Source organism: Myotis daubentonii, chromosome 11 (assembly GCF_963259705.1).
Source record: "Myotis daubentonii chromosome 11, mMyoDau2.1, whole genome shotgun sequence".
Taxonomy (NCBI): Eukaryota; Metazoa; Chordata; class Mammalia; order Chiroptera; family Vespertilionidae; genus Myotis; species Myotis daubentonii.
The window spans coordinates 57,836,712-57,863,535 of NC_081850.1; the positions used below are offsets into that span (position 1 = coordinate 57,836,712).

The window sequence follows — 26,824 nt, forward strand, 5'->3', positions numbered from 1 at the left end:
AAATGAGCTGGGGACCAGCCAGGCTTCAGCCTGGGAGAGGGACAAGCTGCCCGCCCTCTAAACCTGGGCGCCAGTGGGTGCATCTGCGCCTGCAGCCCGGAAGAGGGACAAGCCGTCCGCCATGTGGTCCTGGGTGCCTGTGGCTGCAGCCTGGGTAAAGCTGCCTGCCCACGGACTCCTGTGACTGCGCCCGGCCAGAGGGAGGGAAGCCCGGGTCCCGGGTGCCTGCAACCGACCAGAGGGGGGAATCCTGGGTCCCAGGTGTGGGGCGAGGCACAGGCGGTTAGGGGCAATTAGGCCAGTAGGGGAGCAGTTAAGGGAGATTAGGCTGATAGGGGAGCAGTTAGGGGCGATCAGGCAGGCAGGCAGAGGTGGTTAGGGACAGTCAGGCAGGCGAGCGGTTAGGAGCCAGCAGTCCTGGATTGCAAGAGGCAGTCGGATATCCCCTGAAGGGTCCTGGATTGGAGAGGGTACAGGCCAGGCTGAGGGGACCACCCGCCCCCCCGCCCCAACATGAATTTCATGCACCGGGCCCCTAGTAATGTTATAATTGTGCTACTCTTTCCCAGATGGTTTGAAGCCTTAATGAATTATGTCCAGGATGACTTGATTCATTTTTATTGACCAGTGAAGTAACTTGTGAAGGTGAGCTGGCTTCCTTGTTGAAGTTTTGAATTTTTTGCACACATTAAAGTCTTTAAATGTCTTGAGGCCTATCAATTTCAGATACTGTAGCCCTTTCTATCTTAAAATCAAGATTGAAGAGGATGGGGTCAGGACTGAGATGGTGACGAGGTCTGGGTACTCGGGGGACTCCAAACAGTGAGGGGTAAGTGAGCTATGAATTTCTCTCAGCCTCTCCACAGGGAGAATTTCTCTTAACCTCTCCATGGAGGTTGTTGTGATCCCTGTTTTCCAGAAGATTCTCTCTAATCTTCCTGTAGGACTTTATATATTCCACAAGCTTCAATAAAGCAGGATTCAGTTTACTTTTATGTTTTTCTTTGAAACTTTGTATTTACCATTATTAGTTGATTTACACCTGCTGTTACAGAATTGAATTCTGTTGAACAGAAATCATCAATTTAGATTAAGGGGCCTACTGTGATTAAGTTATTTATTTCTTTGATTAATTGAAGTACTTTGTCCTGGTGGTTTTATTGGGTCTGTTCTGAGATGATGCCTAAAAAGATGATGGTTTTTTTGACTGTTCTGGGTTCTCTTTCACAGCTCACTGTTGGGTAAGAGACTGTGACTTGTTTTCCAGGGAGTTAACTTGCAGGTTCTTGAATTTTAAGTTTTATTGTAACCAGGCAACCAGGAGTCATAAATCTGTGGCAAAGGGTTGCAAAAAATGGGTTCTTTCTGGATCACCACCTATCCTAGGAGATGGGTCAGGACAGTCCTTTTGTGGTCACTACCTGTAACGAGCAGGACTTGTGATGACTTTCACAGTCATGGAGGATGGGTTCAGAAATGGGTTTAACTGGGGAATCTTACAGTATCACCAAGGAGGTCACGGTCCCTCAATCCCCGCACCTGCCTGTCCCAACACCACACACACACCCACCATGGGGTCAAGCCCTGTTGCTGGACACAGTGCATCTGCAGTCAGCAATATGATACTTTCCATGGCTGCTCTGTGCTTTCAGGCCAATCCTGAGCATCACATTGTTGGTTTGGGGACAAATAGACTACTTGGACAGCAGGTGGTTTGGGTTTAGATATTAACTGTTTATGACAGGTAGGTGCCAGGCACTGTGCTAAATATTAACTTCTTTTGTGAATAAAGAAATTGAGGAGTCAATTTTTCTTCTACATTTTTTTCCTATTTCTAGGAAAACATGACTGACATCTTTGGAATCTAGACCATACGTGTTTGTCTATGTCTGTCTGTCTGTCTCTAAGTCCATCAGTCCTGATTAAATGATGTCATGGCTAAGTCATTTCAAAACATCACAAAGCTAACTTCATTTGCTCACCGCCCTACAAACTAAATGCATGTGACTGACAGTCAGTTCCACCCAGTGGTGAGGATTCTCATCTTTTAAATATGTCCCTCTTCCGATTAAAATCCTTTAATGGTTCTTACAGTCTTTAGATACAAATCTGATTTAGCGCAGTGATCCTGTCTCTGCATTTCTCTTTTCTGTCCTTATAACTTGCCACTCACCTGTAGTTTATGTTTGTCATAATGAACTATTTGATGTTTCTAAGCTATCTGATTGCTGTAGTGTCCCAGCTCTGGAACTTTGTATACAATTTCTTTTACCTGGGTGGAGGGTTCCTGTTATCCACATGCACACACACACACACACACATATGCACACTACACAGAAGTATTGTCTCTGTTCCCATAGCACCTAGTGTTCGTTGCTTTATCAAAGTCCCTGCCACGTTGTTTTGCAAGTTTGATCTCCCAACAGACTGAGTTCCACAGGATTGGAATCTGCTTTTTTTATCTTTCCATCTCCAGCAGCTAGCCCCAATGCCTCGCTCAAAATCATCCAAAAAATGAATGACTGAATGATGCAAAACATCGTTGGGTAACTTGGTGGCTGAATTAGGTTATAGTAGGTCTATGTTTTTCTGAGATTTGACTTGGGTATATTCCAAAAGAATGTGTGTGAAGAATGCGTCCAGCTAGCAGATTCATGACGGCAAGTTTGCCAGGGGCTAAAACTGCCCGAGTCGTCAGAGACAGCAAGATGCCTGAGACTGCAGGCCTGCCGAGCTGTGCTTGCAGCTGTGTTTATATCAGGTCTTGGTTGGATGAGGAAGCGAAAAGAGATGCTTAAAACTATTTCTGTGAGACTCAGGCACTACAGTGTTGACAATGAACTAGTGCAGGTGCATTTACCACACCCGCTTCCCTCTGTGGAGCTGGGGCCAGGCTGAGGCCGGGGCTGGGGTGAGGTGGCGGAAAGACCAGGGGGCTTAGAGGAAAAAGAAGATATTGTAAGGCAACAATCAGAATCCTGACATTATAGTATGGGTGTTCTGGAAACAGCACTGCCTACGTAAGAATCTCCGCTACGACTGTCACAAGCTGTGTGGCCTTGGCAATGTCTGTAACTCCCTGACCCCTAGTTCTTCCATCTGTAAAGCAGAGGTGTGGTTTACCCACTCTAGGCTAGGTCCAGACTTCACGTGTCAGGAAGGCGTTGGTACCCCAGCAGCATCTGAATCCCCAAAGACAATGTCAGCAGTCCACTCGGCAGCCAAGTCTCTATCTGAACATTTATTCCACAGTCATAGAAACTAAAGATGGAAAAGACTGGAGGACATCTCGTCCACCCACGTGGTTGTACAAGAAAAGTGGCCGGAGCAAAGCAGCCTGTTCACGTCATGCTCACAAGACAGCATCGCAGGTCTTCCTGGAGCGGAGCGATCGCAAACACATTAAAATGAACACACAGTGCAAACACTCATACAAACCTTAAGAAAATACCTTTAAGTACATTATTTTCATAAAACGATTAAGAACTAAACTAAAAAAAGTGAGGGAATCCTGGATTCGATGGATGGCGTCGGTGGGCGACGGAAGGAACAACTAAACAGTGAAGGTGGTGACGTGGTTTGGATGACGAGAAAGCAGTTTCTCCTGGGGACTGGTTGGATTTTCTGGTTTGCTGATCAAAAATCTGAGCTGGGAGGAAGAGAGGCTCTAAGTCCTTTCTTTCCCCTTCCTTCTCTCTCCACACCCAGACATGCTCACCAGCTGCAAGGCTCTGATAGACACCCCCCAACCCTGAGACGCTTGCTGACCATGTAGCAAAGCTGTTCTTGGTAGCGGCTCCACTTACCACTTGTCCGGTTGGCACAGAAGCAGCAGATCCTTATAGAGTTTGTGTGACAGCAAGACCCATGAGTAATGGAGAGTCACCTCCAGGCACATTGAAGACCTCAACTGACTGGTCCCTACAGCTGCCTCACTTGTCTGTCCCAGACACTCTCCCAACTTGTCTTTCACTGTTGGAAGAATCCCTTGTCTTCTACCTCGAAGCATCCACACTCTGGGGCCCCGATTAATATTTACATGGACCGATCTGTCCTCACTCACCCAGTCATGCTTTATTGCGTGCTTCCTGTGCCAGGAGCGCCTTGGAAAACAGGGTGGGGGGTGTGTGACATCAGGTCCCATCCCAGGTTCCCAGCACCAGGGCGTGGGAAAGACTGGCCTTCCCAATCTCATGAAATAAGAGCCCACAAGAGGAGGAAGGTAGCAGCTTCCCTTACATCTTTGCCCACACACCGGCTCCGCCTGAGGACTTCCGGTCTTCGTGTGTTCTGAGCCTGGGGCGTGGATGGAACAGGTGGAGCAGAACAGAAAGGAGGGTTTCCAAAGGACCCACCATTTCATGAAATCTTTTTACAAAACACAACACACTGTTTCACAAATTGCAAAACACTGTTCAATCACTACTGATAAAAATAATCACTACTAAGTGTGAAGACTGCTTCATTTCACCATGAGCAAAGATGCTTTGTTTTTCTGTACCCAGACCCAGAGCCATAGCAGGCAGAGCTGAGGGCAGTAGGCCTGCTGCCAGCCCCTCCCTGCTGCTGCTTGCTGCATCCAGGCCCCAGCTCTGGCCAAGCAGTTCCTCAGGGGACACCCCGGGAGCTGTGCATGGGCCGTCTGCTCTGTGGAGAGGCAGGGCGGCCTGCCATGTCACACCCTGCTCAGAATGCCTCAGTAGAGAAGCTTAAGGTAAACCCGATATACAAAAATCCAAACTTACAAAACAGATACGTGAAGGGACAATTAATTGCATTACAAAAGGATTCTTTACAAAAGAATTCACCTCTGGGTTCCTTTAAGTAGCCAGCTTCTCAAGTACAGTCAGGAGATGAGCTGAGTTATAAAAATGTCCATACGACATTAGGAGCATGGCTGTTCTGGGAGTTGAGGTACACCTGTCCATCCGGGCTACTCAGAGGTCAGGCGTGCACAGAGCATGACAGCAGCATCTACAGTGTCCCCAGCTGGTGCGGATGGGTGGGCACGGCTCAGGGGCATCATCTTTCAAAGGCTGTTGCAAACCTACTGCTGGGCCTGGGGTGAGAACAAGGGAAGACGGTGTTTCAAAGCAGAGCGGTCCTGCTTCCACAGCTCACCAGCTCCCTCCCTCACTGCTAACCTGTTCCATCTGCTAGGTGGATGGAGTCTAACGAGGATCCTCCCATCTCCTTCATTAGCATCTCTGCCTACATCCACCCCTGGGTTTTCTCAGACAATTAACTGATTAACAATTAACTGAAGTGTGATCTAATTACAGCTTAGGATGTTCTCTTTCCCTGGGAGACTGGGTAGCTCTTGGTGGCAATGCAGGGATTCCATTCAAAAAGTAGGCTGTGCCCTCCCAGTGATGGGCAGCTGTTCCAGGGCGCCAGGGCTTGGCTCAGCGCTGCGAACTCACTGTGGCCTTCACATGGATGGGGGTGCAACAAAGAGTACTGAGAAGATAAAGCAAATCATTGAAACACAAGGAAGCCTAGTCCTAAATGGTATGGGGCAGAGCAGGGGTGAGGGTGGGGGTGGGAGGAAGGGGCTGTACGGAAGGTGAGTCAGCAGGTGTGCGCTGAAGTTTTTATAAAACTCTCACACAGACTGTCAAATCTCTGAGGGAAGGTGAGGGAGGGTGAGTGGGTGGGAAGCGATCAACCAAAGAACTTGTATGCATATAGGCATAACCCATGGACACAGCCAATAGGGGGCTGGAGGCCTGGGGCGGGGGACAGGGCCGGGCTATAAGGGGTCAATGGGAAAGAAAAGGGGACATATGTAAAACTTTCAACAATAAAGATTTTAAAACAAGAAATAAGAAGACTCTCAGAAAGGCTCTTCTCACTTCTCCCATTGTCTGGGACTGCCACACCTTTAGTGTTTCCTGAAGAGTAATTTTTGGACCACACGTGTCAGTCACCTGGGGGTGCGGGTTAGCGGGAGGTTTCTGAGCTCACCTCCAGTCTCACCCCTGTCCCCACCCATCCTCTGGGGAAGGAAGGGTCCGGACAACCAGCATTCTAACGAGTTCTTAGATGATTCTGTCTACACTGACATTGGGAGCTGATGTTCTCTAGTTCCCATATGCCTTTACCTTCCTGCATGTCCGAGCAGTTGTACAGCGGGAATGGGGTGCCAGGTTACTGATAGTAATCTTTTCTTTTTTTTCCTGATATCAATCTTTTAAGAGCATTCGATGAGGACTGGGAGAGAATCGGAGGGACCAAACCTATTCACAGCTCCTCAGACAAAAGTGGGTGTGAGGCTGGGAGACTAACTTGGCTGTTATCAATAGAGATATGAAAAGCACAGGGCTCATTTCTGAACGGTGCAGCCTGTGCTGTTCATGAGCTGGAGGCTCACATTTGGGGTTCTTAGATCTAAGAGCTAAGTGACCGCTGATCTGAACGGCCTCGTATGTGGTTTGCAGATCACGTTCACTAAACCCCCAGTTACAGTAAGCAGGGCTGTTCCAGTTGCATCCTAAGGCCGCATCCTCGCTTTGTTTCTCTCTCCTTTACAGAAGGCACGTGCTGCCGTGGAGATGCTCAGCTGGGTTGGAAGCATAGTCCTGATCATTTCTCAGCCAAATTGCTTTCCTGGCCCAGAGCTTTTGTTCTAAAAGCACAGCATCTATTTTTAATGCCTCTTTGGCCTGTCCTCTGTCCCCGCTCACCCCATCCCTGTCCCCGTGCTTAACGGCAGGTAAACATATTCCTACTAAATGTCTGGATGGTGTCAGAGAGCTGGGGCCTTCTGAGAAATGAGGCTCTACGGGATCTAATCAGGCCTGGGCCAGCTGCGATACGGATGAGTTCAGCCAATGTCTGGAAACACCCACTTCCCCGTCCTCAGCTTCTCTAGCTCTGACCCTGTGCCCCATTCACAATGCAGGAACAAATCTAGTTTGGGGAGTTGTGTCAAAACCACAATCCTGGCAACCCTGTTCTATACTGAGAATAAAACCGACAACCCAGTAAGACAAGGGAAGGAGTAACAATTTTGTATCCCTTGTTGTCAGTGCAGAGAAAGGGCTGGAAACCAGAAGTAGTCCTGTGGCACCTGGTGCGAGGCTAACGGAGCTGGGGTTGTCTGTGAGTCGCAGATCCCTGGCCCCGAGCTCACTCCTGGCCAGTGTAGGATTCCTGCCCTGGGAGGCCGTTACCCTGGACACCTTGAGGGTGAGCGTGGGAAGAGCTGCTGCCCGACGGGACGGGGCGGACTTGACCTCTAAGACCCAGACCTCAGCTCCCCATACCTTCGTCAGTGGTTACAAAAGAGCATCCCAAGGTGTCCCCAGGGCTCCGAGGATGGCCAGGGGCCGAGGGGGCGCAGCGTGGCCGCCTAGGACTCACGAGTCCGGCGCCCCCTCTGGTACTCCTCCAGCTCCGCTTTCCTGCTCACTGCCAGCTGCAGCTCCTGCCGGATCACCTGGATCTGTTTCTCCAGCTCCACCAGCTCCTGCATCACCGAGGTCCGCGCTCCCTGCAGGGAGTCCGCCTTCCCGTTGGTGGTCAGCGAGGCGGGGAGCTCTCTCCTCCGGGGAGGGAGAGGGATGTCCTGGGGGGCCCCCAGGCCCGGCTGGTTCCGTCCTCCCTCCTCACTGAAGATGTATTTTTGCGGGATGTCGTGACTCTGATGGGAAGTATTCCACACGGAGAGCTGACGGGGTCCCTCGTTGCACCTAGGAAACAAAGAGGCGCTGTAGGCGTGGGCTGACCTGCCACACCGCTCCCCATCTGCCAGCCAGTTTCCTGTGTGGATGCTGGAGGGCTGGGTCACACTCGGAGATGCAGGAACGAAGCAGTCCGCAGCCTGCCTGCCAGCGAGCACCACGGGGATGAAAGGAGCCAACACACGGAAGGCCGAGGTCTTCCCAAGTCTTCTGCTGCCCTGAACCTGGAATGGTGTATGCACTGGAGGGCTGACGGGCCAGGGTGTGGCACATTCTCACACAAAGAACCTTAGATGCCTTTTATTTCCTTCCTGCCCGTTGGGCTCGGAGATCAGCACTGCCTTGAAAGGGTCTGTGGCTAGAAAGACGGCGCTTTAGTAAAAGTAGGAATCAGTTTCTTCAGCTGTGGGACTCTGAGCATGCGCCTCAGGGTAGGTACTATAGTGTGACTTACCTGCCGTCTCGCAGGACCACCTGATGTTTACTGCTTGAGTCTGAGATAAAAGCATACACGTTGCAGGTTTCAGCAAAACATTTCTCATTACAGGGATGGCTTTATGTGTGTTGGGACTGACAACAACAGCAGCAGCAGCAAAACACAAGAAAGCCTCAAGTTCTGGCCTGGATAACGAAAGTCAAATAGAAATAGACTCGCAACGCTCTATCAGGCTTGCGTCGAACCACCCACCACCATCTCAGAGAGATGGCTGCAGACAGCCAGCGAGTCACTGCTGGCCAGGCACGGGAGGCGGAGGATCTGGTTTCTGAAACACACTTTGACAGTGGATGCAATGAGAAGCGTTTCTTGCTATAAGAACAGATTAGAACCCAAGCGGCAAAGCTGCTGATTTCTTCCAGCCTTGTTGGAGGAGGAGGAGGAGGAGGGGAGGGAGGAGGAGGGAGAGGAGAGGGAGGAGGAGGCAAACAAGGAGGAGGAGAAGGAGGAAGAGGAGGGGGAGGGGGAGGAGGAGGGGAGGGAGGAAAAGGAGGAGGAAGACAAGGGGAGAAGGAGAAGGAGGAAGAGGAGGAGAAGAAGAGGAAGAGGAGGAGGAGGAGGAGAAGAGGACCACTTTTGCAATCTACCACAGGGTCAAACAAAATAAAAACGCTCTATCTGGTGCTTGTGCCTTGGTCCCTATCCATATAACTAAAGCAAGACTTTATTCCTGGACTCTCACTTGCCAGGAAGAGAGGAGAGGACCTGCAGGGGGAGGGATAACAAAGTCTTGATTCAGTTACATGGATGACTTCACAGGATGATTCTATTTCATTTCCCCTGTGGCAGATGGCACAGGCCTTTGTTCCTTCTTTCATCCCTGCTCCTCATGCTTATCACGGGGAGTTCAAGGGCGGGAGTGCTTTCCCTCCACTTTGAATTCGGTCCGGTCTCAGGACTGCTCTGGGCAAGAGAAAGTGGCAGAAGTGGCAGAAGCTCCACGCCCAAACTTTTAAGAAGCCTCATACACTTCCACTGTCTCTCAGAACTGCTGCTGCCACGTGAGCAAGTCCAGGCTAGTCCGCTGGACGGTAGCAGAGCATTGGAGAGAGTCCCAGTCTTCCCAGATGGCCCAGCCGAGGCCATCACAGACAATGCCAGCCCTGAGCAGCTGCCCCCACCCCACAGGCTGGCTGCAGACATGTGAGCAAATGCAGCCAAGATCAGCCAAGTTTGGCCCAGATCAGTAAATGGCACAGCTGACCCATAGATTCATAAGCGACTCACTGTTGTTTAAAACATTAAGTATTGAGATAATTTCTTACAGTAAAAATTAACTATTACATGCCCCAAGTTATTAAAACACACAAACACATTCTAAGCTACCCTGTAGTTCTTTAATATTTCTCATAGTCTAAGTCTCATATACATGAGCAGGGGGTACCAGACCTTACCTCTCATGTATCCTGGGCTGGGTAAAATTCTATAATGAACCCACTTATCTCTGGATCAGAGATGTGGTTATAATTTTCCTTCTAGCCTTATGCTTCCCTTTAAATTTCTCTTCAACTGATTTCCTATTGAGTTTGAATAATTTCAAAACAATCTCATTAGCAATGTGTGTTATATGGTTTACAATTTTTGTGTATCTTGGGGTGAGAGGAAAGGGGGGTGTATTGGAAACCCAGTGGGGTGAAGGAGAGACCAAAACTTACATGAAATCACATGTTAAAGGGAACCAAGGACTATATGTAAACAGTCTCTTGCAATATCCACATTTTTTCTCTGCTTTAAATAAAAATAGAAGCAGCATCAACTTTCAGACCATGGCCTAAAATTCTTCCCAGGCTTTCCTCAAACACACGTTAGTAATTCACTTATTTATCTACTAGTGGCCTGGTGCACAAAATTCATACACATCAAAAGGGAATTAATTAGAGGGAATATTTTAATATTGCTATTTGCCCTTTCTCTATAATAGAAGAGATGAAATAAAATTAGTAAAATGTATATGAAAATCTTCCTCCTTACAGAGTCTGGGGTGCACCGCGGGACCCAGAGTCAAATCCCTGCCCACCACCTGCATGCACTTCGAAAACACAAGAGACCCAGATCCGGTAGGCCCCACCCCCATTGGGTAAGACCCAGACCTGGACAGCCCCACCCCCGTCAAGCCCCGGCGGGGGGTGCAGCCTCAGGTCCCCATGAAGCCCCACAGAGTGAGGGGAGTGGCCTGAGGTCTCCTGGCCCAGAGCTGGGGTGGGGGGCATGACCTGAGGTCTCCCATCAAGCCACACCAGGAAGGGGGTGCAGCCTGAGGTCCCCTGTCAAGCCCTGTGGGGCGGGGGGTGTGGCCTGAGGGCCCTGTCAAGCCCTGCCAGGCAGGCATGGCCTGAGGTCACCACCAAGCTCAACCAGGCCAGAGGGTGCGGCCTGAGGTCCCCTGGCCAGTGCTGGGGGATGCGGCAGGGTGGAGGGTGCAGCCTGAGGTCCCCCATCAAGCCCCACCAGGCAGAGGGTGCAGCCTGAGATCCCCTGTCAAGCCCCACAGGGTGGGGGATGTGCCCTGAGGTCCCCCTCTAGCCCCACAGGGTGGGAATGCAGCCTCAGGTCCCTGTCAAGACCCTCCAGGCAGAGAGCATGGCCTGAGGTCCCCATTAAGCCCCACTGGGCCGGGGGGCGCGGCATGAGGTCTCCCAGCCATGTGCCAGGGTGGAGAGCACAGCCTGAGGTCCCCAGTCAAGCTCTGCCGGGCAGGGGGCATGGCCTGAGGTCCCCTGGCCCAGTGCTGGGGCAGGGAGTGTGGCATGAGGTCTCCCGGCTCATCGCTGGGGTGGGGGACACACCCTGAGGTCCCCTGTCAAGCCCGTCAGGCGGGGCTGTGGCCTCAGGTCCCCATCAAGTCCCACTGGGGTGGGTGGCGTGGCCCGAGGTCCCACAACAAGCTCTGCCGGGCAGGGGGCGTGGCCTGAGGTCCCTCACCCTGGCCAGGTGCCATGCAGCCTCAGGTCCCTGCTGTTCCGTTGAAACGTTAGGTTGTCCTAGCTAATTTGCATATTCCTCTATTATATAGATAGACTAGTGGCCCGGTGCACAAAAATTTGTGCACTTGGGGGGCATCCCTCAGCCCAGCCTGCCCTCTCTAGCAGTCTGGGAGCCCTCACAGGATGTCCTACTGATGTCCCTGTGGGGAGCGGGCTTAAGCCGCAGTCTGGCCTCCCTCTGTGGAAGGCAACTGGCCGATCAGGTATACAGATACTTTCTGAAGGCAGCACAGACTCCTTATTTCTTTCCTCTGTGGTTGGAGAATAGGGTACTAAAAGGTGGAGACAGAACTATGGCTGGGCCTGGGGCTCTTGTAGGCAGCAGAAAGGAGAGGGCTGGGGAAAGTCTAGACACGGTTTTCTTCAATTGTCCTCCCTTTCTCTGGGCCCCTCGCTCTGTTCTTTCCTTGTTGTGGTGGACGCTTGGGCCTCGGACTGACAGGAGCCCAGCGACGGTGGAGTTCAGCCCCCTCACTTCTCAGCTGAACATACAACTGCCTCACATTCCAAGTGGAGCTGTTTTCAAGTGGCTAAAGTGCTGACAATTCATGCCTCCCGGCCTTTCCCCTCTGGGGTTTCCTCCTTGGGTCAGTTGCAAACTTCACCGAGACACCGAAGCAACTCTGCCCTGGTACTTCTGCACCGGCCCCTGCACTCTTCCTTGAGGTCTCTGGGTCCACAGTCTGAGCTCAGGGGAGGTCACCCAGAGCCCGTTCCCCCGGACAGGTGGGGCAGGGGGGCTAGCTTGAAGAGCTGGAGGAAGATGGCAGAGTAAGAGTTGGTATGAACCAGCGCCTGCTTAGCCAGACTTCCTAAGCTCCCCACTGGGCCCAGGCCGGGCCCCTTCCCCACACCAGGAGGATCCCAGCTGAGGTCCCCTCCCTGCACCCAGCGCTCTCCTCCCTGTTCTACCACTGGGGAAAGGGAGCAGCTCACCTGCTCTGGACCCTGCCAACCTGGCAGGCTGAGGCACAGGTGGTGCAGCCTAGGGTGCTGGTGGCTGCGAGCCTTCTCCCCTCCCTGAAGTGTGGGGTGGGGTTGCAGCAGCTCACAACCACCCCTGGGCACCATGCATGGAGAAACCACTCTCCACTGAGCCACCATCCACCTGAGACCTGTGGGGGTCGGGGTGGCCTCAACAGGCTCCCACTGGCCCCACTGAAGCCAGTCTCGGCTTGGCCAGCCACCCCTGCTGCCCAAGGGCTGCACATGCCCCACGGGCCTCATCGCCCTCATGAATCGCTGTGGTCCAGCCGTTCCATCCCAGGAAGTGGCCACCCTGATCGCCATGGCTCACTCCCCGGTGCAGTTGGGCCTGCCCAGCAAGCACGTAGGCAGGAGCTGGGCCTCTGAGGGGAAGGAGGAGGCATGCCGGGCCAGGGCAGAAATGGGGAACTTGGCGGTGTAAACACAGCCCACCTCCATGTTGTGCCGGCCCCTCGTGCTGCATTCCCAAACCCCTGGGTGCCCCTGCCCAGCACTGTGCTCTTGGGCCTGGGGTGGAGGTGAGGGACCTGGAGCAGCGGCCTGAAGGCAGCCCTCGCTGGCTTGGAATCACAGTGGTCGATCAGGGAGTGATGTGGGATGCAAAATTCTGCCTCTCTCTCTAAATCTCTCTCTCTCTCTCTCTGTCTTTCTCTCTCTCTCAGAGTGGGCCCCGTGTCTCCGGTGGGCGTGCGAGGGCTCGGTTGAGGTGATGGGCACCGCTTGCCTTGGCCCCAGCCCCTGAGCATTGGGACGTGTCTCAGGTGGGCGGGCGAGGGCTCTGGCGAGGCAATGGGCACCGCTTGTCTTTGCCCCAGCCCCCGCGCACCCCCAGATCACATTGGGACATGTCTCCGGTGGGCGGGCGAGGGCTCGATTGAGGCGATCTGCACCTCTTGCCTTCACCCCAGCCCCTGCCCGCCCCTGGGTCGCACTGGGACGTGTCTCCGGTGGGCGGGTGAGGGCTTGGGTGAGGCGATCTGGACCGCTTGCCTTGGCCCCAGCCCCCCTGCATTGGCACATGTCTCCGGTGGGCAGGCAAGGGCTCTAGCGAGGTGATCCGCACCACTTGACTTCGCCCCAGCCCCTGCGCATTGGGACATGTCTCCGGTGGGCGGGCGAGGGCTGGGTTGAGGCCATGGGCACCACTTGCCTTGGCCCCAGCCCCCCGCATTGGGACATGTCTCCGGAGTGCAGGTCAGGGCTCGGGTGAGGCGATCCGAACTGCTTGCCTTGGCCCCAGCCCCTGCCCACCCCCAGATCCACACGGGAGTGGGCCCCCTGTGTCCGGTGGGTGGGTGGGGGAGGGCTCCAGCAAGGCGATCAGCACTGCTTGCCTTAGCCCCCGGTAGCACAGGGAGGCCTGGATGGCAGCTTGCGCTGTCCTACCCTGCCTGCAGTATGCAAATTAGCCGCCATTTTTGTTGGCTAACTGCCATCTTAGTTGGCAGTTAATTTGCATATTGCCCTGATTAGCCAATGGGAAGCGTGTTGGAGGTACGGTTAATTACCATGTTTGTCTATTATTAGATAGGATTGCTTAATTCCTTCAACAAATATGGAGCACACAGGAGGGATGTCAAATTGTAGCAGACATGTGCATTTGCATAGATAGAGTTTTCAAGCCAGTGAAACTAACATAGTCCCATAGAATGATACATAAGTGAAAACCTGTGAGTAGGGCATCTATCCACAGGTTTTACTGGACTGTCCAGGCAACCACAGAAATCAGGTACACAGAGCCAATCTGGTTTTCTCCAGAGCTTTCCGAACACGTATCCAGGAACAGAACATAGAAGAATATGGTCCCTGACAAACTCTAGCTCCCTGACAAACTCTAGCTCCTAGCATCACAAGTGCTCCGATAATCGACAGGTGGCTCTGGACCACCTGTGAATGCTGAGTGTCAGACTTGGTGTCTAGTTGGAAGGAATGAGTGTGAGACACTGCTGCCCTCCCACAGTGTAGGCTGTGTGTGTGTGTTTTAAAATCATCCTTTTATTATTCTTGAGTATAAGAACTTAATAATTTTAAATGCCTTCTTTGTAATTCAACTGTAAATTGCAATGTCAAGCTTATTGTAAATTCTAAACCTAACATGAGTGGAGAGTTGTTTTTTTAAAAAATATATTTTTATTAATTTCAGAGAGGAAGGGAGAGGTGATAGAAACATCAATGATGAGAGAGAATAATTGATCGGCTGCCTCATGCATGCCCCAGACAGGGGATCGAGCCTGCAACCCAGGCATGTGCCCTGACTGGGAATCAAACTGACCTCCTGGTTCATAAGTTGACGCTCTTCCACTGGCCATGCTGGCCCGGCTTGAGTGGAGATCTTTAAAAGATATATTGTCTCTGAGGAGCAGGTAAGGATTGAAAAATTTATAACCTAATTAATCAAGCCCTAGACTTGACTTTAGGTGAGGTTCCCTTGGGTAGGTTGTGTTTTGTATCAAGCCTTTCTCAGCCTAAGAGTATAATGTGGCCAGTGAGTGAACTGTACTTAACACTAACAAATGAGCCAAACAAGCTTCCACCGAGCAATTGTGAAACGGAGAGGTTCGATACCCACTAGGGACTAGTAGGCCAGTGATGGCGAACCTATGACACGCGTGTCAGAGGTGACACACGAACTCATTTTTTTGGTTGATTTTTCTTTGTTAAATGACATTTAAATATATAAAATAAATATCAAAAATATAAGTCTTTGTTTTACTATGGTTGCAAATATCAAAAAATTTCTATATGTGACACACGGCACCAGAGTTAAGTTAGGGTTTTTCAAAATGCTGACACGCCGAGCTCAAAAGGTTCGCCATCACTGGACTAGGCCATTCAGAAGATTGCACGACAGCCGTGGGACCTCAAACACTCGCCGCCTTTGAAAGGTTACAGGTGGGTGTTGGTTACAGGAAGTGTGGACCCAACATAACCCACGAGGACATGTTCTGCCCCAGGGCCTTCTCAAAATGAGGGGTTCCGGAAGGGGATTTGCCAAGAAGAGTGGATAAGTTGAGGGAAAGACACATTTGGTCCTCAATTTAGACGGAAGGGATGTGTTTAGGATTCGCATCACAGTCGGAGCTGGGCTTCCTGCTTCTATTAGGTTGGAAAACAAATGCCTCGTCATTATGAGATGATGTCTTTGCTGCTGTGCCTTCTGCGTTCCTCCGGTTAAACATTCATGTCAAAATAATTATAGAAAAAAATGTATGACATAGAACAGCTGTGACCCGTTCCGCCTACAGCGTGTCGCTGACAGGGCCACAGTATATGGAACAGGAAGACCACAGACTGAGCGGCAGGGGGGCTGCTCACCGACTGGGAAGAGAGGCTTTAAGAGACAGCGGAAATGATCCCGACAGGCTAGACGCAACCTGGAGAGAAGGGCGCTGCGGCAGTATCAGAGGAGGTTCAAACAAGAAAAACAAATCATGTTTTCCACCCTTGCCTTTCCTTCTGTTAGAGAAGTGTGAGTGTCAGATTTCAAAATTACCCAGAAGGCCTAGCTTTGAGCCCAGGATCTGTCATCCATGACAGAGTTGCTGGCAGGTAATGCCCTACACTGAGGCCCCTGGCATATGAATGAACCAGGAACTTAGGCAGCCAAGCCAGGAACCAGATCCAAACGCTTCTGACATCCTCAGCCACCCACCACGAGTGAACAGGCAACAGTTGTCCCCAGGTTGGATGTGGGGAAGGTGTGACGTTTTGATTTTCAAATGTCATCTGTGCATTTAATGCTTGTTAATTCCTGGTAATAAGCTGCTCTTTTCTGGGGAGTTTGGCTTAAGAATGCCAGGAAATGGATGAAGCAGAGCGTGTCTGCTGCATATTTCAACTCCTGGGAGTGCTAGAATAGAGTGGGGCGTGGAAACATGCCCAGAAGGCAATACTGCGTGAATTAATTACCTGCAGTTAGTCATGAATTGTGTTATGTGTATTTTGAACACAAGAGCGATTGCTAAAATAGTTTTATTTTCAGGGCTTTCCATGTATTATCTCATTTAATTCTTATAGCATCTCTAGGGAGCAGGTACTGTTTTTAACTCAATTTCACATAGGAGGAAACTGAGGCATGGAGAGGCTAAATAACTTGCCCAAGGCCATGCATATTGTAAGTGTCTGAGACGGGATTTGGACAAATATTGTCTATGCTGCCTTTCAGTGTTCATAGATGTGCAGATATGGTTTCTGTCTGTTCTATTTCTATTTGAAACTACATCTTCTTTTACTCATTATGTTTATCAACATCTTGGTCCTAATCTATCTGAATTATTTATACACTAGAGGCCTGGTGCATGAAATTTGTGCAAGGGGCTCGGCCCTCACAGCCCCCGCTTCCTCTGGAAGGTTGTCTGGGATGTTGTCCGGAAGGTTCTTCGGCTGTCCAGTCTAATTAGCATATCATGCTTTTATTATTATAGATAATTTTCCTGTTGAGCACGGAGTCTCAGTTCATCTCTAACCTTTTACATTAACAAATCTGAAGAAACCCAGTCTCTTCTTACCTCTTATCCACACGTTTAGTCTTGAAACGCGGCTGCTTTTCCTCTACGAATGACGTGTTTAGCGCTCTGTGTAATCTCTGGCAGAAAGAACAGAGTCACACACAGAGGTTATTAGAACACACAGTCAGGGCCAAAGCACTGCCTGAGATTCAACGGTGTATCTCGTCATGACAAGCCTTGGCCTCTGTAAACAAATGTCCAGAGGTGCCCGAAACAGATCAACATTCAGCCCCAAATCTCAAGAGAACAGAAATTCTAAGTCTACTAGTAAGTTATTCTACAAGGAGGGGGAAAAAAGTAATTTGATAGGAAGCTTAGAAAAGCTCTGGGTTGTAAAAAGGTATGTGATATATAGAAGAGCTGTCACACTAAGGTGTGACAAAGGGCCCAATGCACTTGCTAAAGGTGAGTAAAAATAAAAGTCTGTCCCAGCCATAGGCAGCTGCCTAGGTTGCTGTGTACATAGGTAAGTGTTACACAGCTGGGAGAACAGCAGCCAGAAGCTGGTTGGCATTCTGGGCCTGGTTCATACCAACTCTGTTGTTAACTATACCAGGATGCCTGCATAATTAAAAAAAAAAAAAGAAGAAGAAGTCTGAACTCCCCAGCAGCTAAAACAAAGAAGGAAAGAACACTTGAGAACAAAACTGATCTGTGGAGTTCTCTTTTTTTAAAAATATGTCTTTATTGATTTTAGAGAGAGGAAGGGAGAGCGGTAGAGAGATGCAAACATTGATGAGAGAACCCCCACCAGGGACTGAGCCTGCAACCAGGGCACATGCCTTGATTGGGAATCGAACCGGTGACCTCTGGTTCATGGGTTGACCCTCAACCATTGAGCCACACCAGGCAGACCAGAGTTCTCCTTAAGAGACCAAATACTTCCCAGGATGAAGGTAGGAAAACAGGGTTCAAGTGTAACCAAACCAGTGATAGTAACCTACCTAGAAAAAAAAAACACTACTGTGACAACAAAGTGGTCAGCAAAACAGATGAATGAGGCAAAAGGGGCCCCATTTTCTGAACCATTGAAAATTCAGAGAGAACCAGGGCCGGTGGGCTCAAAGGGAATCAGGGAATTCAAGCTCATTTAATGGGTTTCAATTTTGGCATGAAAAGCATCTGTAGGGAAAAAAATCTTTCACAGCATCTCCTCAGACTGCCACTATTTAAGTGAAACCAGGTTTAAAAAAACCCAATTCTATTGCTTCCATTGTGAGCAGCAGTGGAGGGTTATAGAAAAGGAAGGGGCTTTATGGGAGAGCTTAATTTAAGGGGAAAGTGAATGAATGGGATGGAGGAGATTGACCTGTACACGGAGGGTGTCTACACCACCTCAGTTCCCTTGGTAACGTGTCACTGTCGGTCTGACTTGGAGCTCTGGATCCTCCCACTACTGGGAATTCTGACGGCTGGGAGCATCGGAGCAAGACGCCCGCGTCACTCACCTGACTGGTGTGGAGCCAGTACTGCAGCCTCGACTTGTTCTTGATTCGTGGTAGCAGCAGCCTGTACACGATGTGCTCACCAATGGCTGTCAAGATGGACAGACCCAACCCAGCGCAGAGCAGCACGAAGAGCCCAGAGAAGTGCTTGATGCCCATCTGCAGAGTCTGGGGCAGAACAGAAAGGAGAGGCCACGGGTGTGATGCTCCATTTGCACCCACACTTGTTCGTTCGTGATGCAGATTCTTTTTCTGCATCGCCCGAGGATGCAGAGTCTGTCCCCCTGCGTGCCCTGTGGACCCCACTTCCACTGCACTGTGAAAGCAGCCCAGCCAGGATGGAGCGCAGGTCCTGGGGTCCCACTCACACCTAGTCCTGTTGTATGAATGGCCCTGGGCTTGTGCAGGGGTCCTGAGTCTGGACCATGCTACAGCCTCTACAGAGGGAGGGAGGGAGAGTCCGAGAGATGAAACAACTTGATATATTAAAACAGTGAATAGTTATCAAGAAAAGAACCTCTCTCAGGGACCTAGAGTGAATAGGTTTCAGGGGAAAAGATGAAGAATTCAAAAATTTTGAAATTTAGCTCTGGCAGGAAACACGAAGATCAACTAATTCCATGTACTAATTTTACAGATGCAGAGAAGTGAGATAAATGGAGCCAGATCCCCAAATTAGTCAGCCACGGAGGAGAAATTGAAGCCACCTAATGTTTGCTGATTGCTTACTCTTTTGCCCGGAGATAGGTATTATAACTGCAATTTATAGTTGAGGAAACTGAGGTCCCTGCAGGTTTTAGGTGGCAGAATTGGTCTGCAGGTCCAAGTTTGTTTTGCTCCGAAGCCTGGGCTCTGCTGCCGTTACAGCAACCACAGTGACAGTAACTACATGTGGCAGCACTTGGCTAGGCGATTTACATGTGCTACCTAAGAGGACCCTCCCGAGTTCTCTACGAAACAGGTATTATTCAGTCACTGACATCGATGGCAAGAGTCAGTCACGAAGAAGGATGGACCTTGGATAGGTTGAGTGCCTACTGCGTGCCAGGCACTCTTCCAAGTCCCACGGGATGGAGACAGGAGGGTTTTGTCCTTGCCTTTAATCAGCCTGAGTCTGGGGAGGAAGCAAACCTGTATACCGTGATACCTGATCCACACCCCCTGGGCTCTGTGGAGAAGCTGACTCAGGAGGTAAGATTTAGAGTAGGAGAGGCAGACGGGGAGGCTCGGCTGGAAAAGTACCCGTTCTAAGCTTATGGTGGTGGAAACAAAAGAGAAAAGGTGTGACCTTCTGGCACAGTGATGTAGGGGGTTGGAAAGGGACTGTGACTTAGGGGTAGGGTGCAAGAGGCATGGGTCATGAGGGAGGGCAAGCCCTGGGATGCCTGAGTGTCAGCCCTTTGCTGGGGGCTTTTGGTGGTGGTCGTCGTCGTCATCATCATCATCATCAATATTTACTTAACACTTAATATGTGGGAGGCACAGTTCTGAGCTCTTTATCAGTGCAGCAACTTGTTTAATATTCATAACGACCTATCAGGTGGGTCCTGTTATCTCCATCTTATAGGCGAGGAAATTTAGGAACAAACGAGTGAAGTAACTTGTTCAAGGTCGCAGAAGTAGGAAAGGTTAGAGCTGGGGTTTGAACCCAGGAAGTCTGACTCCAGAGCCTACACTCTTTTTTTAAAAAAAGTTTTTATCGCCCAACCAGTTTGGCTCAGTGGATAGAGCATCGGCCTGCAGACTGAAAGGTACCAGGTTCGATTCTGGTCAAGGGCATGTACCTTGGTAGCAGGTACATCCCCCGTAGGGGGTGTGCAGGAGGCAGCTGATCAGTGTTTCTAACTCTCTATCCCTCTCCCTTCCTCTCTGTAAAAAATCAATAAAATATATTAAAAATAATATATAAAGCTTTTATTGATTTTTAGAGAGAGAGAAAGGGAGAGAGATAGAAACATTAACATCAACATCAACCTGCTGCCTCCTGCACACCCCTTACTGGGGATGGAGCTCAAAACTCGGGCATGTGCCCTGACCTGGAGTTGAACCAGCAACTTCTGGGTGCATGGGACAACACTCCACCAGTGAGCCACACCAGCCGGCCAGAGCCTACCCTCTTAAACAACTCGTTTGACTGGTGTGGGTGAGCCTCCCATCCTCTTGCAGAGATTTCCCTTTCTTTCATTTTCCCACCTCCACTCCCAGTCCAGGAGAAACTGCCAGCCAGGCACGGTTCAGGCATGGCGAGGCCTCCTGGGTATTCCAGGAAGTGTATGTAGGGGGCAGCGCTCAGGGGCAGAGCTGGGGTACCTCAGGCTTTGGTGGAGCCTGGGCCACAGATCTGGTTTCCTCCACGACGCTAGTTCAGGCTGTGGCTCAGGCTCTAAGATCGCTGGTGAACTAATGACTACAGGTGAGCAGGGACATAGCAGGTCCAGGTCCAGGGGGCTGAGACACAGGCAGGAAGAGTGGACCAACCACCCGAGGATGCCAGCGGAAGCCAGCCCTAGGGAGAGGAATGCTGGGCCCCAGTAGGGCTCTGTGAGGAGGCATACGGGGCCCGAGGGCCACACAGGTACCGGAGCTTTCCTGGGATGTCTTTCTACAGGTGGTGTCCATTGTATAACTTCATCTCTGGAAAGTATATGCAAATGTGTTTGGACATAGCTTTTGGCCTGCACCTGTCATAATGGACACAGGAACTAGACATCACAGAAGGACTCAGTGTGCTATTACTGCTACGGATGAAGAGCAAACTGCGGCAATTCGCTTTGGACTTGAACATCATCAACCATTCAGCAAAACACTAAACAGACTGGCACTGCTTTCTGAGAAGGCGCTGCCAAGACGAAGAAGAAAAGTGTAACACACAGAGTCATCTCGCCTTTAAACACACGGCTTCCCTCTGTGTGTCCTTGTGCAGCCAATAGTCTCATTTTCCTCTTACCACCTCAGTAACAAAGAGGCTGTTTCAGCTTATTTTATACCTCTCTCCCTTCAAATTTCTGTTGTTTACACCCACACACTAATGGACAAATAGAAGTGGTTACTTTTTAAAACTGGGCATCTAATATAGAGATTAACGACCTAACCCACGATCACACGGCTAACGAACGGGGAGCCGGGCTGTGGATCCAGGTCTGTCTGTGGCCAAAGCCCACGTTGCCTTTCAAACGAACACCATTGACAGATCCCTGGCCATCTGAGCTCTGTCTATTCCCCCTAAGAACTTGCAGACATTTTTATTCAAAACTCACCGTCGGAATTGAAAACCCGCAGTAACCTGCCTGTGAGCGCCACTGGAAATGTTTACACTGTGTCGGAGCCTGAGTGTGCGATGCACAGCTGCAGCCGCAGTTTGGCCGCTCGTCCCCAAGGACCGGGGTGAGCGCGCTGTACTTTTTCAGCCCAGCCTCCCCTTCTGCCTCTCTTACTCTTCCTGCACCTCCCCAATCCCCGCGCGCCCCCCCCTCCCCCGCCGCCACCATCCCAGGAGAACTTGTTTTCAAATAAGGTGGGACCCACTCAACTTGACATATATCACTGGTCGGAGGAAGGAGGAGGAGAGGAGGAAGAGAGGAGCAATGAATATTCAATGTCAGATCTTTAAAATAAAGTTCAGTGATGTAGACAAAACGATGATTGCAGTTGTGACATGAGAAGAAACATCACATTCAGAGACGCAGTAACAGCCCAGCCTCATGCTGTCGAGAGCTGCATAATGAGAGTGAAGAACTGCAAACTAAAGTGTGTTTTTTATTTTCTTCATTGTTTCACCTACAGCTTCAGCTGATCACTCGCAGTCCACACTCCTAAGAGCCGGGGACAGAAGACTGTCCCAGGATTCAGCCAGGGACAGATCTCAGTCATTGATGGCTCCCCTCTGTCCTTCCAAGCTCACTCTGGCCCACCCAATCTCACTGAACTGTTTTATCAATAAGTAACCATTCCCCAAATTGCAATGGGTGCGGTTACCAGGTCAGATGCTGCAACTGTTTTGACTTTGGGTGTACCACAGCCACTGTTAACAGCCATTCCCAGTGTTGCCGGCGATGCCCCAGTCACAGGTGCTCACTCCTCCAATAACCCTGCTCTATAATTAACCCTGTTGTCCTGTTTTCAATATTCTCCTTTGTGTTTTTCCAATTAATGAGGCTAGTTTTCAATGCTTGTTTTCCCCGTCTCCTTTTGTCTGAATCATATTTATATCGTTTGCCCAATTACGCATTTCAGAAAAGTTTGAAAAAAAGCTATTAACCCCTTTCCAAACATATTGATGTTTCTCCATTTTTAAATTTCCGTTAGCTTTTATTATTAGACAGTGGTTTGAAATGTGATACAGCTGTGTTTGTGTTATGTGAACTCTTCTGTTGTTGCAGTCGTTAAAAAAATACCATTTGTTGGGATAAATGTTTTATGACCAGTTGTTTTATTTTTTAAAAGAATGACCATGCCAGTCCACCTAGAGCTCTTGTCCTAAAGAGTGGAGCATGTTAGTTTCTCCAGTGGGAAAATTTCAGCCCACACTTCAGAGGTAATTTAGCCAAGAAAAGGCCACCCCACCCTGGTAATTTTGATTTTTAAGAAATCTTCCGATTTTTGAAGATTTTGGCAAATAAAATATTTGTGAGGATAAACACCATGTAAAACTAACAGTGCAACAATTTATTTGTGGGTCAGATTTAGCCTCTGAGCTGTTAGATTGAATTTGTTGATCTATATGGCTTTACTGCTGCTAGTGTCCTTTCAATGTTATGGTGTTTCATTTGAAAAAGACCTCTCCTTTTCAAGTCATGCAAAATAGATAGAACAAGTAGCCAGAATAACTACCTACTCTACATGCTAACAGAGAGAATCAAAAGCATAAGGGAAGAATGGAGTTTGTAATTAAAAAAAGAAAATTCCTCAAAGGTTTTTCCTTGAGAATTCTTCTAAAGCATGATAAACTTAGAGGATAAACCAACTGCTCTGGGTCCATATTTTGTTCTGTGTTTCAAAAGAAGTGTCTAGTGGTTTGGGGATTGCAACATATGGTAGAGAGCAGACACAGGCGGTTAATACAGGATTCATGAGAACATATTGTTACTGATCTCTATAGACTCAAAGGATGCTGGTTGCTGTTAGCAGTTTAATCTAAATACTGTCACTATTTTTTAAGATGCGATGAAGGCGGAAGATGATTTAAGACTACCTTGCCAATATGTGTGTGTTTTTTTTCAATGCATACCAAAGAGGTGGGACCTCCTTGACAAGCTGTTCACCTCTTTTGAGAAAACTGAGGCTTGAATTCAATAATAAGACTATCAGAAATAATTTGAGGTAGTAAATACAGGCATCACCAAAATGGGAGACAATGCAGTGAGGTGGGAAAAGCTCTGCATTTGGGGCCAGAAAGGCTGGTTCAAGTTCTTGCTTTGCCACTAACCAGCTGAGAGACCCTGGAGAAGATTCTAGATCTCTCTACAGCATCATCTGTAAAATTGAGAGATGGCACTCACCTTACAGTGTTGCTCTGAGGATTAAATGATACAACAAATGTAGCTATCTTGGACAGTGGTTCAGTGAATGTTAACTACTTATTCCACCCCCCACCGCCCCCCCCCCCGCAAATTGTACAGATTTTGTTGGCAACCAGCACAGGGAGAAAAGTCAAAGCGTTCTAACTTGGAAGTAAATATGGCCTTCCTTCCCCAAAAGCCACATCAAGCCAGATCTTCCCAGTTGCTGAAGCTAGAAACAACTTCTCACTTCAAGATTCGTGCCACACAGCCTTGGGTAACCATAGTAAGTAGATGGATCGAGCTATTGGTTTAATTCCAGCCACTCTAGAGCTGAAATTCTTCTCCTCCTCCTATTAAATGTGAAAATGCAATCCACATGTTTCAAACCCTTGGTCATGATTTTAAAATTTCCGTATTTTACTGTGCACATTGCAGAATATATACATAATGTCTCTTTTAGAGGTTATCCTGGCCGGCATTACATATACTCAGGGATTTCTAGATGCATCCTGAGGGGGCTGCGGCCTGGGAAAGGGAAAGATGGTTTCTGTTGCCCATGGAATTGATTAAAAGGTGCTCAGGCAAGAGAAATATATGCGTCCCTGTTGCTACAATGGGACATTAAACATCTGTCAAAGACACCTGAACACCACAAGGAAATGAAAACTGTTCACCGGACACTGGATGTGTACAGATATTTCCCATATATAAATCCGTGAGCCCTGGCTGGGTAGCTCAGTTGGTTAGATTGTTATCTGATAAGCCAAGGTTGCCGGTTTGATCCCCAGTCAGGGCATAGACAAGAATCAACCAATGGACCTGGTTGGTGTTGCTCAGTAGAGCCTTGGCCCTTAAGTCTTGGGTTTGATTTCCCAAGTTCGATCCCCAGTTTGGTCAGGGCGCATGCAGGAGGCAACCAATTGATGTGTCTCACATTGATGTTTCTTCCTCTCTCTCTCTCTCTCTCTCTCTCTCTCTCTCTCTCTCTCTTTCTCCCCCTCCTCCTCCTCCCCCTCCTCCTCCTCCCCCTCCTCCTCCTCCTCCTCCTCCTCCTCCTCCCTCTCTCCTTTCCACTCTCCGTAAAGATCAATGGAAAAAATATCCTCAGGTGAGAATTAACAACAACAAATTGACCAATGAATGCATAAATAAGTGGAACAAATTAATCGCTCTCTCAAATCAATAAAAAAGTCAGTAAGTGAAAATTAAAAAAATACATACAAAATAAAGGCAAAGATATATTTATATGTACACACATATATTTCTTCTTCTTCTTTAAAATATACTTTTATTGATTTCAGAGAGAGGAAGGGAGAGGGAGAGAGAAAATAATGCACTGCCTCCTGCACGCCCCCTACTGGGCAGAGAGCCCACACCCCCAGCATGAGCCCTGACAAGAACGGAACTGGTGACCTCCTGGTGCAGGGGATGACGCTCAACCAACGGAACCACACTGGCTGGGCTTTTGCCTTATTTATTTTTTTTTAAACTTTTAAAGTTCATCTCCATTCTTTATAGTTTGGTCTCCAAATCAAAACAAAGACAAAGACATTTATAAAAGCCATTTCCTCCTCTTTCCCCACCAGGTTCCTCCAGGTGGCCCCCTGAATCACGGTGAGAATTATTAACGACACTGAGTTGGTTATGAGGTTGGTGTCCGAAAAGGCGACTTTACAAAGAGCAATACTTTCAAGGGCTTCTTGAGCTGACCTTGAAAGAGATAGCGACAGTCAAGGTCACGGCTGGGTGGCGCTCTTCCCCAAGGCTCACACCTCCACCACCAGCTGCTTGTGGATCTCCAGGTCCTGCACGGCGACTTTGAACTCTTCGAAGGAGAGTCTCCCGTCGCCGTCCCTGTCCAGGATGATGATGGTTTTGTCCACGATCTGCTGCAGCTCCCGGTCCTGCAAGTTGTTCCCCACCATCATCTTCAGCACCTGGAAGAGCTCCCCGTTGGAAATGTAGCCGTCCCTATCCATGTCGTAGATGCTGAAAGCGAACCGCAGCTTCTGCTCCTCGTCCCCCCGGACGCTGAACAGGGAGGTCCCCACGATGAACTCCTCGAAGTCCACCTTGCCGTCGCCGTCGGCGTCGAAGACCTCGAACACTCGCTGCGCCAGCGGGTTGTTCCACAGGTCGGGCAGGGACAGGAGCTCGTCCAAGCTCAGGGCGCCCGAGGAGTCCAGGTCCAGCTTCCTGAACCTCTTGCTCAGCCTCTTAATCTCCTCGTGGTCAAAGCGGGAGCCCATCTCCTCGGGGTAGCTGGCCTCATTCCCCATCGTGGGCGCCAGGCCGGCTCGCAGCGGGGCGGGGGCGGTGGGCGCCCGGCTCCTGCGGGGACCGTTGCGCCGAGGGAGGGTGGGGGGCGGGGGGAGGGGGGTGGCTCCCGGGATTCCACCCCCAGACCAAGGAATAGGCGGCGCTGGGGGGCGGGGCGAGGAGGGGCTGGCGAGAGAGGAGGGAGTGGAGGAGAGGAGACGGGCGAGAGGGGGAGCCTGCGGGGTGGAGGAGGTGGTGAGACGGGAGCGAAGAGGCTGAGAGCGGGGCTGCCCTCCCCTCCTCCTGCTCTCCGCCCCCAGTAGGTTTCCCGATCACCCCGTCCTCCGGCTATTACCTCCTTTCCTCACCTCCTCACTTTCCCTTCTTTCCTTGCACAGTAAGCTGCGAGGGGCAGGGGCTGCGTTGGTGCCATCACCGCAGCGGCCGGGACAGTGCCTGGCGTACAGCTGCGCCCCGTGAATGTGCGCCGATGGCAGTGAACTGCAGCCAGGGGCTCCTTCTGCTTCCTTATTTCACAGGCCTCGTGTAAGGGTGTTAGGACCAGGTGAGGGAACACCACACCGGATGCTAGTGCGTATCCCCCAGTTCTCCGACAGGGTAAGCCGGGACCGACAGCCTTCGGGTGCCGCGGGCCTTGGCCCGTTTCAGGACCCGGGGTCCAGGGTCTTCGTAAGAGACTGCTCACACAGCACACACTCCTGCGGATCGCCGGCAGGGGGCATCGCGCTCCTGGGATTGCACACAATGCTGGATTCCGGGCCTTTTTCAAGACAAGTTCCCAGGAGCAGAGTCTCCATCACCCTATTTCTTTGCATCCATGTCTCATGCACAGTCCCCGTCTCTGCTGGATGGTGCCCGGTGGCCGCCCCGCAGAGCACCGTGTGCCCAGGCAGCCTTTTGCGTGTGTTGAGAGTCATGGTGGCTCTTGGCCATCTCAC

General features: G+C 50.2%; 2 protein-coding genes and 1 long non-coding RNA gene across 3 annotated transcripts in view; 1 reads left to right on the forward strand and 2 right to left on the reverse strand.

The window, feature by feature from the left end:
* The first annotated feature begins 2 nt into the window (after positions 1-2).
* Positions 3-1,116, forward strand: LOC132212221 (uncharacterized). Its single transcript, XR_009447686.1, has 2 exons — positions 3-221; positions 262-1,116. It is a non-coding gene; the product is annotated as an uncharacterized LOC132212221 (long non-coding RNA).
* A 5,909-nt stretch (positions 1,117-7,025) lies between these two features.
* The window catches only part of GRIN3A (glutamate ionotropic receptor NMDA type subunit 3A), a 141,730-nt gene continuing 121,931 nt past the window's right edge, over positions 7,026-26,824 (reverse strand). Inside the window, exons 7-9 of the mRNA XM_059657523.1 lie at positions 18,109-18,273; positions 16,661-16,737; positions 7,026-7,694 (exon numbers count right to left, since the gene is read on the reverse strand). Of these exons, the coding sequence (XP_059513506.1) occupies positions 7,355-7,694; positions 16,661-16,737; positions 18,109-18,273 (582 nt within the window). The 3' untranslated portion in view covers positions 7,026-7,354. The remainder of the gene's footprint in view (positions 7,695-16,660; positions 16,738-18,108; positions 18,274-26,824) is intronic.
* On the reverse strand, positions 25,092-25,946 carry PPP3R2 (protein phosphatase 3 regulatory subunit B, beta). Its single transcript, XM_059658781.1, has one exon. The coding sequence runs from the start codon at positions 25,883-25,885 to the stop codon at positions 25,373-25,375; it is 513 nt and encodes a 170-aa protein (XP_059514764.1). The 5' UTR covers positions 25,886-25,946; the 3' UTR covers positions 25,092-25,372.